Here is a 16652-nt window from a genome sequence, read left to right as displayed (position 1 = left end):
TTTATTCTCATACCAAATAAGTCCTGATGTAATTGTGAACTCATATTTTCTCTATTATGGAAGTTAGACTACAGTTCATGGGGGAGGGCGACAATAGGAAAACCCACACGCAGACAACTAAGGGCCAAAAGAATAATGAGTCTTTCTGAAGGGAATTCAGTCCCTTGACTTTAATTAATTTGAATTTAGAGAATAACTATTTATATTTTCTTCCTCCACAAAAGTTTTTAGATAATATTTATCAGTTTCTCTCATGGGAGTCACTGGGAAACATGCACATTTTCCCCTTTTGCTTTCTCTACTTTTCCCCTAAACTCTTCTTTGCTTTTAAAGAAGATTTTCTCTTTGAGTAGCTATCAAAATATGTAGCAGGCATCTCACCAATTCCCTTACATTATTAAGCCACATTAGTGCATGCATTTTAAATTTGGGGGTTTGAAAGTATGGGGGAAACCACCAATGTCTAAGATCCAGAGTTTCTATGAATCCGTGCATGCGTATGTGTGGGTGAGTACTTCAAAAGTTTCTGGAAAAATAGAATTAAAAGATAATAAATATTTTTCCACAGACTTTTTGGAGTATCTTCATATGTATGTATGTGTTACATATGTATGTATATATGTATTTCCATCAATTACCTGATTTAACTTGAGATGGAAACTGACAGGGTTTTGAAATTGCATAGTATATGTCAAATCCCTATACTGTACTGCTCTTGTATAGTCACGTCACAGAACCAAAAGAGAAAATCCAATTTGTTTTTGTTTATATTTATTTATTTATTTTAATTTATCAATATACAATGTACTTGATATTCATGTCCCTTTACCAATTCCTCTTTTTCACCCTCCCTATTTCCCCTCCTCACCCATCAACTCTATATCTGTTCACTTGTCTTAAGTTCAAGGAATTGTTGTGATTTTTGTGTCATCCCCCCCCCATTTATTTGTACATTTATTAATTTTTTTACATTTAGCTTCCACAAATAAGTAAGAACATGTAGTATTTCCCTTTCTGTGCCAGGCTTATTTCACTTAATATAATTTTCACTGAGTCCATACATGTTGCTGCAAATGGTAAAATTTCATTTTTTTTTTTTTTTATAGCAGAGTAGCATTCCCTTGTGTGGAGTAGCAATCCATTGTGTAGCTATATCACAGTTTCCTTATCCACTCATCCAGTGATAGGCATTTAGGCTGGTTCCAACCCTTGGCTATTGTAAATAGCTCTGCAATAAACAATGGAGTACAGGTATCTCTTTGGCATGGTGATTTCCATTCAACTGGGTATATTTCCAGCAGTGGAATAGCTGGGTTATATAGTAGATCTATCTGTAATTGTTTGAGGAATCTCCATACCATTTCCATAAAGGTTGCACCATTTTGCAGTCACACCAGCAGTATAGGAGGGTTCCTTTTTCTCTGCAAACTCGTCAGCATTTATTATTCTCAGTCGTTTGGATATTAGTCATCCTAACTGGAGTGAGATAGTATCTCAAAGTGGTTTTGATTTGCATTTCCCTGTTGCTTTGTGATGTTGAGCATTTTTCATATGTCTGTTTCATATATCGTCCTTTGAGAAAGGCCTGTTCAGCTCCTTTGCCCAGTTTTTAATTGGGTTATTTATTTTTTTGCTGTTGTTTGAGTGATTTGTATATTTTGGATATTAATCATTTGTCTGATATATATTTTGCAAATATTCTCTCCCACTCTGTTCATTGTCTTTTTGCTCTGTTAATTGTTTCTTTTGCTGTGCAGAAGCTTTTTAGTTTGATAAAATCCCATTTGTTTATTTTTCCTTTGGTTGCCTGTGCTTTGGAGGTTGTATTCATGAAGTCTGTACCCAATCCTACTTCCTGGAGTGATTCTTGTATGTTTTCTTTAAGGAGATTTATTGTTTCAGGACGTATATTTCTTTAATTCATTTTGAGTTAATTTTGGTATATAGTGAGAGGTATGGGTCTACTTTCATTGTCCTACATATGAATATTTTCTCAGCACCGTTTCCTGAAGAGGCAGTCTCTTCCCCAGTGTGTAGACATGGTGCCTTTGTCAAAGATCATATGGCTGTGGGTGTGTGGGTTGATTTCTGGATTCTGTATTTTATTCCATTGATCAGTGTTTCTGTTGTTATGCCAGTACCATGCTGTTTTGGTTTTTATAGCTTTGTAGTATAGTTTAAAGTCATGTAGTGTTGTGCCTCCAGCTTTACATGCTTCTGATGGGAGAGAGATATTTGTCTCAGTGAATCAAAATATGTACCCACCATTCCATAAGTACTAGTCATTTCTTTTATAAAAAAATAATTCTTCTTATTAAATAAATTCATCTTATACAATTTTCTGACATTTAATATTTTTTTCTTTTGCTAACTGTATGAAACAGTTACCATAAGTGTAATAATATTAGCTATTTCATGTGTTTTATGATGTTGATGATGATGACAACCCACCCCCTTCTGAATGATTATAGATGTCATTATAGTGCAGTTGACAGATTTATTCTTGAGCAAAACACCTCTACTAATTTAGCTGAAGTTCCAATGTATTTCTTAGGAAAGTTGGATTTACTAGTTCTTTTTACTTTTCCAATTTGGGAAATTTTTACTTTTATTTTAATTAGAATTTTTTTAAAAATAAATTATCCTCTGGAGGCTATTTTTCCACTTGAAGCTATGCCTCCAGGGAAGCAGCAGTAATGAACTCAGGCCTCCCTCCTGTTTCCAAATTCAAATAATCTGCATATGTGATCATAGAAATTTCATAGTTTTGAGTGTCTTCCCTAAATTGCACGTGGAGAAGACACATCTTTTTCAGGCAAAGTTCTTATAACTCTCTTATAGATATGTTTGTATTCTCCACTACATTGTTTTCTTACATTCCAAGGCTCTCAAAAGAGAGTAATCTATAAAAATGATTTCAACCATGGATAATGCCCAAATTGTGCACATTGTGAAGGAGTAATACTATGGAACCATAAACTTAAACATTCATAAGCATTCTGAGGTACACTTTATTGGGTAAGTAAAGAATTTACAATATTGTTCTCTTACAAATAATGTTCTTTGTTCACATTTCTTTTCATTTTTCTCCATCACTGTGATTTTCGTCTGTTCTTATTTCTTCTCCTTTTACTTATTGACTATCTCATGCAAAATTTTGGAATTGACTCTATGGGTCTCTGTTGTTTCCACTTATATGTTCAGCCTCTGCCTTTATCTGCTAGTGCCTTCAAGGTGCTCATCAACTGCCCACTTTCAAACCACCTATATATCAGACCACAGAAATAGCCCATTTGAGTACTGACCCTTAGTCCAAAACTACTTTTCAGTTCTCTACCAAATGTATCAATATTTTCTTTCTTTGGCATGATTATAAAAATGTAAACTCATTTCAGTCCTTCACACCATGTCACCATATTGACAAATTTAGTTCTTATTAATTAAAATACTGAATTCATGTAATTATATGCAGAAAAGACATTATAAAGAATCAGAAGAAACTCCAATTTTGATACAAGTTGTTTCTCTTCCTCATAAGTGCATAATACGCATGTGAGAAATTTGTCCATGTTTTCCTTGCTTCTTTGTTATGCAGCAAATATATAAAAATAAAACTGAATTAAATGATAAGTATTTGGGTCAGAAAAAAACCCGGCAAAACCTAAATCAAAGACACAAGGTTCTTTATTATTTCCAGCATTGACCCTCTCTGATATAACCTTTTAACTAGCCTCTGTCACATTCATCCATCTTATCTATTGAAAAGTAACAATAAAAATACCCGCTTACCTAAAATTGGCCTTTCAAACACCTGTCAATATAAAATTATGTGTATTGTTATTTGGGATTTAAAATCACTCCCTGATCCAAACCTATGTTCTTACCTTCAGTTGATTAGCTTTATAGTGTAATATACATACTCCAAAATATGAGCTTAGTGACTAAGTAGACAATCCTTCTCCACAATAAAAGTCCTGTATTCTCTGTGCTTCCGGCTTCTGATTTCTAGTGCAAACCGAACACTCTTAGGCTTCTGTTGCTTATCTTTAAAGAAGTCAAAATTCAGAAGTTCAGTTTTTTACTCCTCTTCCTGAGCATTTCTCTATCTGTCTGATTTCATGATGAACATATACAACAGAGATAAACAAAGTCATGTTTAATTTTTTTCTTTACTCTTGCAAGATCAATGAAAATCTCATTCACTAGGAAGTGTGATTCCAGATGGAGATTACATAAAGCTGACTTTCCTTTCTTTAGTGGCCAATTTGACAATGTGGAGGCTGGAGCCTGTAAGTTGGGGGTCATAAGCCTATTACGTGATCATGTGTAGTTTTTGTTTCAGTATTTTTTTCTTCTGATTGATAATATTATAGCTTGAAAAGACACTTTTTGCATGTATAATAATGTAGAATAAGACTTTATTGCAATTCTATCTGCCTGCACTATGAATAAATACTTTTACATCCGAATGGATTAAGGATGTTGTAATATGTATATTCCTAAGAGCACCCTGTATGCACCTGTTCACATGACTTGGGAACTGCTGGATCTTTTATTAGATTCTCTACACTGAGAGGACTCTCACAGGCCTTTCATAAGGACAATTGTCATAAACTTCCTGTGAGACTGATTCATCTCTTACGAGTGAATCATATCTTGCACAGTTCATGTCAGGAACTGTTTATATATACACTAAAAAAATAATTATTTGTTTTTACTCTCATCTCTCTATAAAAATAAAAGATAGTTAATTGACATAGGTAAGGTGCTTCTAGGGTTAAGATGCAAGTAACAAAATTAGATTTCTCTGACCAGGTGGAAGTGAGAACTTTATGGATCACAGAAACAAGACCAGAGTCACTGAATTCATTCTGCTGGGGTTTCAGAATGAGAAAGATGTAGAAATTATCCTATTTGCTGTATTTCTGCTTATGTACTTGACATCTATGATTGGCAACACCACAATCATCATTTTGGTGTGTTATGACTATCGTCTACACTCTCCCATGTATTTCTTTGTAGCCAACCTTTCCTTCCTTGAGATCACCATCACCTCTGCAGTGGTGCCTAAGATGCTGGCCAACACATTTTCCCTCACCAAAGCAATATCCTTTGTGGGATGTCTCACACAGTCATTCTTCTACTTCCTCCTGGGATCCACAGAATTCTTCATCCTGGCTGTCATGTCCTTTGATCGATATGTTGCCATCTGCAACCCACTGAGGTATGCCATCATCATGAACAAACAGACATGCATAATGTTGCTTCTGGGATCTTATGTCGGTGCATTTTTGTCAATTTTGGTACCATCAATCTTAACTGCGCCTCTGCCCTTTTGTGGGCCAAACATAATCAATCACTTCTTCTGTGACAGTGCTCCTGTACTAAGGCTGGTCTGTGCAGACATCTCTCTGGCTGAGCTGGCTGACTTTATTTCCTCTGCCGTGTTGCTCTTGGGTTCCTTGCTCCTGACAGGAGTGTCTTACACCTACATTATCATTACTATCCTTAGAATTCCCTCTGTCCAGGGACGACAGAAGGCTTTCTCCACCTGTGTTTCACATATCACCGTGGTTATACTTTATTATGGGAGCTCCATCTTTATTTATGTCCGCCCCAAAGAGGCCAATGTGATGGATGTTAACAAATTTGCCACAGTGCTGAACACTGTTGTGACACCAATGCTGAACCCTTTTATATACAGCCTCCGAAATGAGAAAGTCAGAAAATCTCTCAGAGATGGTTTCAATAAATATATGGGCAGGCTAAAAATTTTAAGATCTCAAAAATAATAACTACAAAAGTTACTCCTCATGTCTGGCAACAAAATAATTTTATTGTGTAACTATATAAAAATGTTGTTTTGTTTTTTCCTTTTTGTTTTTGAGGTTTAGGCTGTATTTATTTGTTTTTAAATAATTTTTATTAAAACATATTGATGGTATATTTTTATGGGGTGCAGAGTTATATTTCAATACATGAACACATGTATACTATGTTTTATAATCAGGGTAATTAGCATATTCATCATTGCAAAACTTAATCATTTCTTTGGGATGCAAATGTTTTATCTCCTTCATCTAGTCATTTGATAACACGCAGTAGATCATTGTTAATTATAGATTCCTGGGTCTACTGTACACAAATAGAATTTACATTTTAATCTAGCTGTAATTTTATATCCATGAACCAGCCTCTCATTTTCCCCCTCCCCCTCCCTCTTCCCTTTCCCACCTCTAGTAGCTGCAGTTCTTTTCTCTCCTTATAACAGTTCAAATTATTATTCTTATTTTAAGCCCCCATGTATAAGTTAGGACATGTGGTGTTTCTCTTTTTGTGCCTGACTTATTTCACTTAGCATAATTTTCTCCAAGTGAATCCATGCTGCTGCAAATGGAAGAATTTTGTTCTTTTTTATATCTGAGTAGTCTTCCATTGTGTATATTTAACACATTTTCTTTATCCAATCTTAGATCAATGGACATTTAAATTGGTTCCCTATCTTGGCTACTATGAATAGAGCTGTGATAAAAGTTAATGCTTCCATATGAGGAAGGAATTTAGGAGAACATATATTACTTTCTAATCCCTGTTCATTTCACTTAATAGAGGCTAACACTTTTTGTAGAGATTCATAGAGATCTAAAAACACATACATATATTTATAATACATACATACATACTGACAGGCAGATACATATTGTGAGGAAAATGAAGTAGTTTAGTCAGGCCCTCTCGCCTCAGGTCTGGTTGGGGGTGATGCAGTACATTCTTTGTAAACAAGTTGTGTGGGGGTGGAGTTAGTGCGCATGCACGCCTGTCTGTCCTTTTGTTTGCTGCTATTCTTGTGTGACCTTCAGAGTGTATGAGCCGCAGCTCTGAACTGCTAGTGGGCAGAGATCGTGTCTAGAAATAAAGCCTATTATTACTTGACCTAAGGCTCCAAGGACCTTTTTCCCCTTACCTAGTGTGGGGGAAATAGAATAATTTAGTCAGGCTCCCTTGAAATTTCTTGTTAACAAGTTGTGTGTGGATGGAGTTGGTATGCATGTGCACCCATGTATCTTTCCAGCTGTTGCTTTTGTGTGTTCTTGAGTTTTTGAAGCAGTGCTGGCCGGCAGAGCTGGCATCTAAGCATCTAACAATAGAGCATGTTTACTCTGCTGGCATCAGCTCGGTTTCAGTTTTACTTTGGACTTCACTGGTAGCAGTTGAGTTTCTGAGTTCCTCTGTGGACTGCATAGCTCATAGTGTTCTGTGTACTGAGTAAAGACTATTCCTTCTTCAACCAAAACTCCAAGGACTGTTTTGTCCAGTTACCTATCTCATAGACCTGTGTGTGAAGGGTTTTTGAATGGGCTTGAGGGGTCTGTGAGCACCAGACCCAGCACTAGATCTACAATTGGTCTTGTCAGCAGGACTATGCCACAATTGGCATAGTTGGTGCCGGATTCTGAGCAGGTACAGGAGCCAAGAAGCCCTTGGAGAAGGAGGAAATGTGGCTACTTTTGAACATGCTGTGCCCCATGGCCACTTTCCTGTTGACCGGGATCTGGTAGCTGCTTGCTGTAATGCAAGGCAGCATAGACCAGGCACTGAAGTGGAAAGCCCCTTGGGAGGGGGAGGAAATGTGGCTGTCTTTGAGCATGTGGTGCCCAGTGGCCACTTTTCTGCTGACCGGAGGCTGGCTGCTGCTCACTCTGCTGCAAACTGATCAGGATTTGAAGCAGAAAGCAGAGTTGTTGGAAGCGTGAATAAATGTTCTAGAGGATAACGTGTGGCGAATGGCCACTCCAGCTTCTCACACCAGGGAGGATGACGAACCTAGTGGTGAGTTGGGGAAGACGGTGCATCCCCAGGCACGACCTGTTGTGCACCAGAAAGTGAAATACGAGCAGCCTGTGGGACTGAGTGGGCAACCAGTGGGCAATCCACAGGTAACCCAATTTACCACCTATGTCCCATATACCCAGGTTGAGTTAGTTGACTTGGGGAGACAGTTTTGGCAGAAACAGGGGGAGCCCCTGGCTGTTTGGCTGTTGTGGTTATGAGACCTTGGGGTGGATAGTGTGATATGCTCTTTTGAGGAGATGGAAAAATTGGCCTCCATCATCATGCACCTGTCTGTGAGGCAGCAGCTGCAGAATAGTCACAGATATGTACAAGGGCCCGATAATCACTCCTTAATGGAATGGGTGAGTGCAGCTGCCCGAACCATGTGGGCAAATGCTGGAGAACTGCCCAAGATTGTTGGTAAATGGCAAACATATGCTGAGTTAGTTCAAATAATTTGAGAGCTGGGGATGCGGCAGTCCATGTTTAACGTGAACACTTGTGGCCAAGTCAATGAAAATTTTACAGGCAGCATGAGAGACATAGTGCTGAAGAATTCCCCATCAATGTCCTTTAGGTCACTGATGGCCATACTGGCCCCATACATTGGTCATCCTATGCATGAGGTAATGACCATGATAGCCAGCTTGGGTGAGAAGTGAGGATAGGAGACAAGCAAAATGGGTCCAAAAGGTGGCTAAGTCCAAACCCCCAAGAAATACTCAGGATTTTATCCCAAAGGGACCAATCAAGACTAGCCATAAGAAGATATGGCTTGACTTGCTTGTAGCAGAGGTTGATAGAAAGAAAATTTACTGTCAGCCAAATGCAGTTCTTTTTCCCTTGTGGCAGCAATTGCACTCTGAACAGCATTTTACTAAACGTCTGTAAATAGGTAGCAAGGTACGTTCAGTGGATTTAAAGGACTTTTTGGTTGCTACCGAGGAGGTGGATGAACTATTCAGTTTAGAATAGGGTGCAGGCCAAGGTACTCATCTTTTGAGGGTAGGTGAGGACAAGAGGCTTCATGTCAAATTGGCAATGATGAAGCTAAGGTAAGGTGGCTGGAGAGAGTTCTGGCAGCTGATGTGGCTGGGTGGTTATGTCGATGAATGCAGCATGCTGGCAGTAAAACCATGTGGGTGGCAGCTCAAAGATGGGCCCTGCCAATAAAATGGGAAGATGAAGTGAATGCCTTTCATGCTTGTGCAGTATATGCTCAAGAGTGCCCACAACCCTGGCGGGTGCCCCATACAGATTGGCAAATAACTCGAGGAAGGGTGCCCCTGACTTGATGGCAGGTGGACTTTGTCGGACCACTGCCAAGGTCAGAGAATTCCAGATACATCTTCACAGCCGTTGATACAGCTACGGGTCTTTTGTTTGTATGGCCTTGTAAGGCCCCAGACCAAGTAAACACTGTGAAGGCATTGAATAGCCTTACTGCTATGTATGGCTGACCTGTAGTTATAGACAGTGATAATGGAACCCACTTTACTGGACATGGGGTTCAGAGTTGGGCCTCCCAGTTGTCCATTCAGTGGAAGTTACATGTGTCATATCACCCCGAGGCAGTGGGAATGATTGAACGGTACAATGGTCTTTTTAAAAAGGGACTAAGGCTATCTGCCCAACTCCTATCCCTGAAGGGGTGGGCACAGCGGTTATGGCCGACAGTCAGAATTACAAATGAGACACCCTGAAAGGGTGGACCCTCTCCAGTGGAAGCTCTGTTGCATATGGCTGCAGCACCTATACAACTGTAAGTCACTACTAAAGATGAGTTTTTGAAGCCAGGATATGGTAAGAATGGAAATATTCTCTTACCGGCCCCAACCTGTTTGCAACAGGGACATACATTACAATGGGAATGGCCATGGAGAATAAAAGCCCCCATATACACTGGGTCGACTTAATAGGGCCTTGGGGAAAAGGATTAGAGGGATACTTGCAAGTTTCACCTTGGGTGACAAGTACCTGGCCTCCTCTAGTAAAGGCAACATGGCCTGGAAGAGATAAGTGCTCTGTTCCAAAGGGCACATTTGTATTATCATTATGGCCAATTATGAGTTCCCTTATAGTGTTACATGCAGAACCTATAGATCCCACAGTGTTAGCAGATGAAGTATGGTATCATAAACCAGGTAAGATACCTATTCCTGCAACCATCCTTTCTCAGGATGGCAAACTGGCATGTATCTTACCAGAGGGGTGAGAACTTCCCCTATTGGTACCAATAACCCTTCTGTATTTTCGCCCACAGTGTTCTGGCTGCAGACACTGCACCAGAGTTACTGGGTACGTACATGCATTGGCGTGATCATTACTGAATATGCACTGAACTTCACATCAGTATGACTACAAGGTTCCCATGGAAAATCACACCAATGATGACTACTTACCAGACATGTGCGACTAAAGGACAGAACTACTGGACAAGACTTAAGGGCAAGCCTTAAGACATATTGAACAGACAATAGATTGTATAAATAAAAGGGTCATTTATCCTCTCTAAGGGAACATTACAGAAGATTTTTAATGCATAGATTTTAGGGTGAAGGACTCTGAAGGGGTGGATTGTGAAGAAAATGGAATAATTTAGTCAGGCTCCCTTGACATTTCTTGTAAACAAATTGTGTGTGGGTGGAGTAAGTGTGCATGTGCACCCATGTATCTTTCTAGCTGTTGCTTTTGTGTGTTCTTGAGTTTGTGAAGCAGTGCTGGCCGGCAGAGCTGGCATCTAAGCATCTAACAATAGAGCATATTCTCTGCTGGCAGCTGCTCAGTTTCAGTTTTACTTTGGACTTTTCCAGTAGCAGTTGAGTTTCTGAGTTTCTCTGTGGACTGCTTAGCTCATAGTGTTGTGTGTGTTGAAAAAAGACTATTCCTTCTTCAACCAAAACTCCAAGGACCGTTTTGTCCAGTTACCTAGCTTATAGACCTGCATGTGAAGGGTTTGTTAATGAGTTCGAGGGATCTGTGAGACTTAGCCCTCGCTCTACACATGTAAATACTTACATGGTTACTGTCCCATTTTCCTGTGCCTCCATTCCTTTAAAAATCAAATTCTTGTACAGCTTTGTGATTAGAACTCAGACAAATCCAGTATTGGGTATCTCTGCTTTAGAGAGCTCCTCAGATTTATTGCAAAATTTCTCCTTTGTTTTCTTTCTTCAAATATTAATTTATCTTTTGTATTTAATGCATAAATAGTTGCTTTACAATAAAATAATATTAAACATGCTCTGACTCCCATTTTGAAATACTTCATATAATTTTTTTTATCTCATTAGTTATTTAAATTTCAACTTTAATTGTAGACTGAGTCACATGGCTTCATGTCCGTTGTAATCTACAGCAGTTATTCTCCTACTTCAATGCCATAAAGTGAGAGGATATATTTACCTGTGACAAAGGAATTCATTAGAACTTACAAGCCTCAGCTAATTATGCAGAGGAGGGATAGGTCACAGAATTACATCAAATTTGTCTATCCACAGTATTTTTCAAAACTAAAAAATTACCTCACATAGTAAACATTTAACATAAATTTTTTTATAAGAAGAATTTTTCAAAGGGCTAATACTAAAAATGACCTGAGAATTTCAACATGACTTAGTGAAATTGCATTATCTTTTCACTATTTGAAAGAAATATTAAATAAGTTAATTAATTGAGTGAGGAAGTCACTCCAAAGAACATACTCAGTTGAACATGAGGGATGAGCCACCATTGTTAATATCAATTATGTATTTTACAGGAGCCAAAATATCTCTTGTAAGAAACAAGTAATTTCAAAAGAATTCTGTTGGTATAAGAAATGTGGTCCAAATACGCAAATGATGAAGATACCCTTCTCATGTACATCATCATTTTCTGATCATAAAAGACTCTGTAAATGTTCCAGGCATGCCCTTAGTCTGTGCTTAAAGAAACTCGATATGAAGTTCTGCAATAGTATGTATTTGGTTTCATTCAATTTTTCTGTTTCCAATCTTTTCTGATTCCTCACTATTAATTTCTTATACCATCCTTCTATCTAATTTTATAATCTTGACTCTTTCTCTTCTAGTAAAAAAATGAATGGTCAATAATAATCTATTCATTGTGTGCATCTCTTTTCAGATAGCACCCCTTATATCCTAGCATTGTTTCTAGGGCATACTTGGAGCCCATTCATAGTGTTCAAATCACTACTGAATAGCAGAAGGAAAGTTGGAATTTTACTCCATTCATCATTGAAGTTATTATTGTTTATTTTGCAATATTGTCATGAATAAAACCTGTGAATGTAATTAGTGATAGCATGGGAGTGAACATGAATTCTCTCAAGAAAAACAAATCTACGGCATGGGCCAGCTTGCTGATCAGAAGGGATGACCTGCTAAGACAGGCTCCTGGCAATAGATCCCTTCTTTCCCATGAACAATCTCAGGTAAGGTAGACTTCCCATCACCTTTTCTGAGTATTGCACCATCATGGAGCTTCAACATCAAATGGTGTGTTTTCTTCTATTTGATCATGTATTGTTCTCTCTATTACAACTGGTTGATCAATTTTATTTTCTACAATACAGAGTTTATAGACTAGAACATTAGAGGGGCTGTTTTATTAATTTTTGTATTTCTAGTGCTGGCTTAGTATGTTTCAGTTAGTTGAGTGGGAGTGTATTTATGTGTGTATGTGTATATGTACACACACACACACACACACACACACACACACACACACACACACACACACACACACACACTAAGGTTTCAATGTCCCATCCTAAACTCATGTTGAAATTAAATTGCCATTGTGATGGCATTAAAAAGTGGAACCTTTGAGAGTTCATTAGGTCATGATAGTTCTGCACTCACAAATGGATTAATGCTATTACCATGGGGGTGGATTAGTTATCATGGGAGTGGGATCCTGGTAAAAAGATACATTTGGCTCCCATCCTATCTGTCTGGCCTGCTCATGTGTCCTTCTGTCTTTTGCCATGGAATCAAGCAGCATGAAGGCACTCACCAGATGATGATGCCATGCTCTTGGACTACCCAGCCTCCAGACCATGAGCCAAATAAACCTCTATTGTTTATAAATTACCTGGTTTGCGGTATTCTGTTACAGCAACAGAAAATGAACTGAGACTAGGTAATAGATCAATAGACAGACAGACAGACAGACAGACAGATAGATAAAATAATATTTAAAATTTTATTTCAGCTTTAAATGCAACTAAAACACTTCTCATACTTGTAAAATTACTCATATTTATTTGAATCTGTGAAACATTTTTTGTAAATGTAGACTTTTAGATTACTCACAATTTGATGTAACACCCTTGGAAGAATTTATAAATGTCCAAAAATGGATAAAATCTATACACATTTTTACTTACCAATGTTTCTATTTTCCTGAAACATTCAAGTAAAGCTTTAAAAAATGTGCAAACCAGAGTAAAATCATTATATTACTGCTTTACGTTTCAACTATTTGTCATCAGGGTAACCAAATGTCGTAGCTGAAAGAGATATATAAAATATTTTATTCAAACTCCTTATGTAAAGAAGATTAAAATGAGGCAAAAAAAGTTATGTGTGATGTCTAAGATCACAAAAGAAGTAAAAAGGAGTTTAGTGAAATTCAGATCTTCAATCACTCTTGTACTAATTTAATACGTATTTTTAGTCCTGTTAAATGCGAGATTAATTTGTAGATGCTAATGAAACACAATAAAGACAATCTAGATAAATGTTCAAAAGGACATGAGGGAGGGGGATAAAGAAATGATCAATGACAATAGACAGTAAAATAATCTTTCTGAGTTTCGGTGGTTTTTGTTTTTTGTTTTAGGGGCTTTTTGCCAGTAATCCCGCTACATTTTATCTGCATGTATACTCATCTAGAGCTTCTTAAATAAATATGTACGTATCATTTTATGCAAAAAATAAATCCATGCATGCTAATTTTATTGTGGTAAAATATATATAATATAAAATTTACATTTTCCTCTCCTTGAGTGTACAATTCAATGGCATTAACAACATTCACATTGCTGTGCAACTGTCATCATGATCCATTTCCAGAAAATGTACATTATCCCAAACTAAAACTCTATACCCATTAAAACGGTAATTCCCCCACTAACTCCTCTCCTAGCTACTGGTAACTACTATTCCACACTTTTTAATAATAATTTGGCTATTCTAGGTACTTCATATAAGTGCAAGCAAACAATGTTTGTCAATCAGTGTCTGCGTTATTTTCTTTAGTATAATTTTTTAAGGTTTACTCTGTTGTAACATGTATAAGAATTTCATCTCTTATAAGCTGAATAACCATTATGTGTATATGCCACATTGTGTTTATTTTATTATCTATTGATGAACACATATGTCATTCCATCTTTTGGCTATGGGACATAATGTTTCCATGAGCTTTAGTTTACAAATATCTGTTTAAATTCCTGCCTTTAATATTTTGTATGTACCATGATTGGAATTAATGTATTATACAGTAATTCTACACTTAGTTTTTCAGGAACTGTCATACTGTCTGGAAAAATGGAATTGAAGCCAACATGAACTCTGTGAGCTGCTTGAAGACAGACATCCCAGAGTTATCTCATAAGTGAGGAAAGGTAGTCAGGATATGTGTATACCAACTTATGTTAGTCTTTGGTGAAGTGCTGTTAACAGGGTATATTAGGTCTCTGATACCTCTGGTCTGCAACACAGCTGAGCTCAAGACGCTAGTAAAAGCACTCAGGCCAAAAATACAGGCATTTAAGTGAATATGAGCTTATACACCCTGAAGTGCTAAAATCTGGGGAATAAGAGTATTCACCAATGGTGACTACTACTTTCTGTAACCATGATATATTTTGGAAAAATAGTTTACAAATTTACAAAGAAAGTTTACTTTTAATTTGTGTTCTTAAATCATCCAAAGGAATAATAACAGAAAAAGGCAGAATGCTTATTCATCTCAGCCTACATTTTTTTTATTATATATACATGTGGGTTACAACGTTGATTTTCAATAAATGTGTAGAATGTGTGATGGTTAGATCAGGATAGTTAGCTTGTTCATCATTGCAATACACGATCGTTCTTTGTGTCTGTTGACCAGTTCCTCATGAGCCCCCTCCCTCTCCCCCTACCCTCCCCTTTTCCACTTCTAGTTTTCAAAAAGTTCAATTTATTACTGTGATCGTTGTTTCTTTCTTTCTCTTTGTCTCTCTTTATTGTTCATTTGTTTGTTTACGGATTCAGCTCCCAGCTGTGAGTGAGAACATGAGGTATTTCTCTTTCTGTACCTGGGCTGTTTCACGTAGGATAATTTTTTCCAGGCTCATCGATGTTGTTGCAAATGGTGGAATTTCACTCTTTTTTATGGCTGAGTAATATTCCATTGTGTATATTTACCACATTTTCCGTATCCAGTCATCCACTGATGCACACATAGGTTGGTTCCAAATTTTGTAAATAGAGCTGCAGTGAACATGGGAGTACAGGTATCCCATCAACATGATGATTTCCATTCCTTTTTATAGGTACCAAGTAATGGAATTGCTGATCATATCGTAGTTTTATGTGTAGTTGTTTAATGAACCTGTGTACTGTTCTCCATAATGCCTGCATTAGATGACAGTTCCACCAAAAATGCAGGAGGGTTCCTCTCTCTCCACATCCTCATCAGCATTTGTTATTCTCTGTCTTTTTGTAAGAGCCAGTCTGATTGGGGTGAGGTGATGTCTCACAGTAGTTTTGATTTGCATTTCCCTGATGATTAGTGGTGTTGAGGCTTTTTTCATATACCTGTTTTCAGCCTACATTTTAAGCTAATGTACACTTGTAATTAAAACAAAACAAAAACAAACAAAACAAAGAAATGAAAATATATTAGTTCAACAAAAGAATACTAAAAGGTAACTAACCTCATTGACATAGAGGTAAACATTATGATAAAAATGTACCAAATTAGAAATTGAAGTTTCTGGAAAGATCATACGTACAGTACAGATGGCTGTGTGCAGGAAATGCACTTGGTTTAATATTTATTTAAATATAAAATGTAATTCATCACCTTAACATAAAAGGATACAATAGAATATTAAAAAATCAAGAAATTAAAAAGGTATCAGTATGTTTTTTAACTGTATATTTTTTATTAATTAGCCAAGTAATACATAAATACAGTCTTATTTTAACGTTTCAAACAACACAGAGGATGCAAAAGTCTCCCTTGGCCACTTGCTCGCTTGGTCTCCTTCCCCTAGGTAGCCTGTCTTCAGTTGATGTAACTGTCAAAACATTAGCTTATCCTTTACATGCATATAAAATATATTTTTATAGATTTATTTTTCACTTTTAAGTAAATGGTCTTATATTGTACATATTTTTCTTTATTATTATTATTTTTTAAGATGACTGGTAAGGGGATCTTAACCCTTGACTTGGTGTTGTCAGCACCACGCTCAGCCAGTGAGAAACTGGCCACCTCTATATAGGGGTCCAAACCCGTGGCCTTGGTGTTATCAGCACCACACTCTCCCGAGTGAGCCTAGTAATTTTCCTACATAGTTTTCTGCAACATGCTTTTTTCTCATGTTGAAACTCCATTATTTTTCAATAGTTACAGTTTTCCATGGTTTGCATGTTCCACAGTTTATCTGACCACTTCTCTTGTTGATGGTTATTTAGGTTGTTTTTAGTTATCTGCTATTGCAGGCAATGCTACAGTGGAAAAGCTTGCACATGCCTCTGTGTGCATATATGTGAGCATTATTTCTCTAAGGGATCTATTGAAAAATGGAATTTCTG

At 37.3% G+C, this 16652-nt stretch overlaps 1 protein-coding gene across 1 annotated transcript; it reads left to right on the top strand.

The window, feature by feature from the left end:
• Positions 1-4832: 4832 nt before the first annotated feature.
• LOC134375972 (olfactory receptor 6M1-like) lies at positions 4833-10153 on the top strand. Its single transcript, XM_063094685.1, has 4 exons — positions 4833-5742; positions 7768-7937; positions 8091-8195; positions 10097-10153. The coding sequence occupies exons 1-4, from the start codon at positions 4833-4835 to the stop codon at positions 10151-10153; spliced, it is 1242 nt and encodes a 413-aa protein (XP_062950755.1).
• Positions 10154-16652: the final 6499 nt, after the last annotated feature.

Source organism: Cynocephalus volans, chromosome 4, assembly GCF_027409185.1.
Source record: "Cynocephalus volans isolate mCynVol1 chromosome 4, mCynVol1.pri, whole genome shotgun sequence".
Taxonomy (NCBI): domain Eukaryota; kingdom Metazoa; phylum Chordata; class Mammalia; order Dermoptera; family Cynocephalidae; genus Cynocephalus; species Cynocephalus volans.
This window is presented reverse-complemented; position numbering and strand designations above follow the sequence as displayed.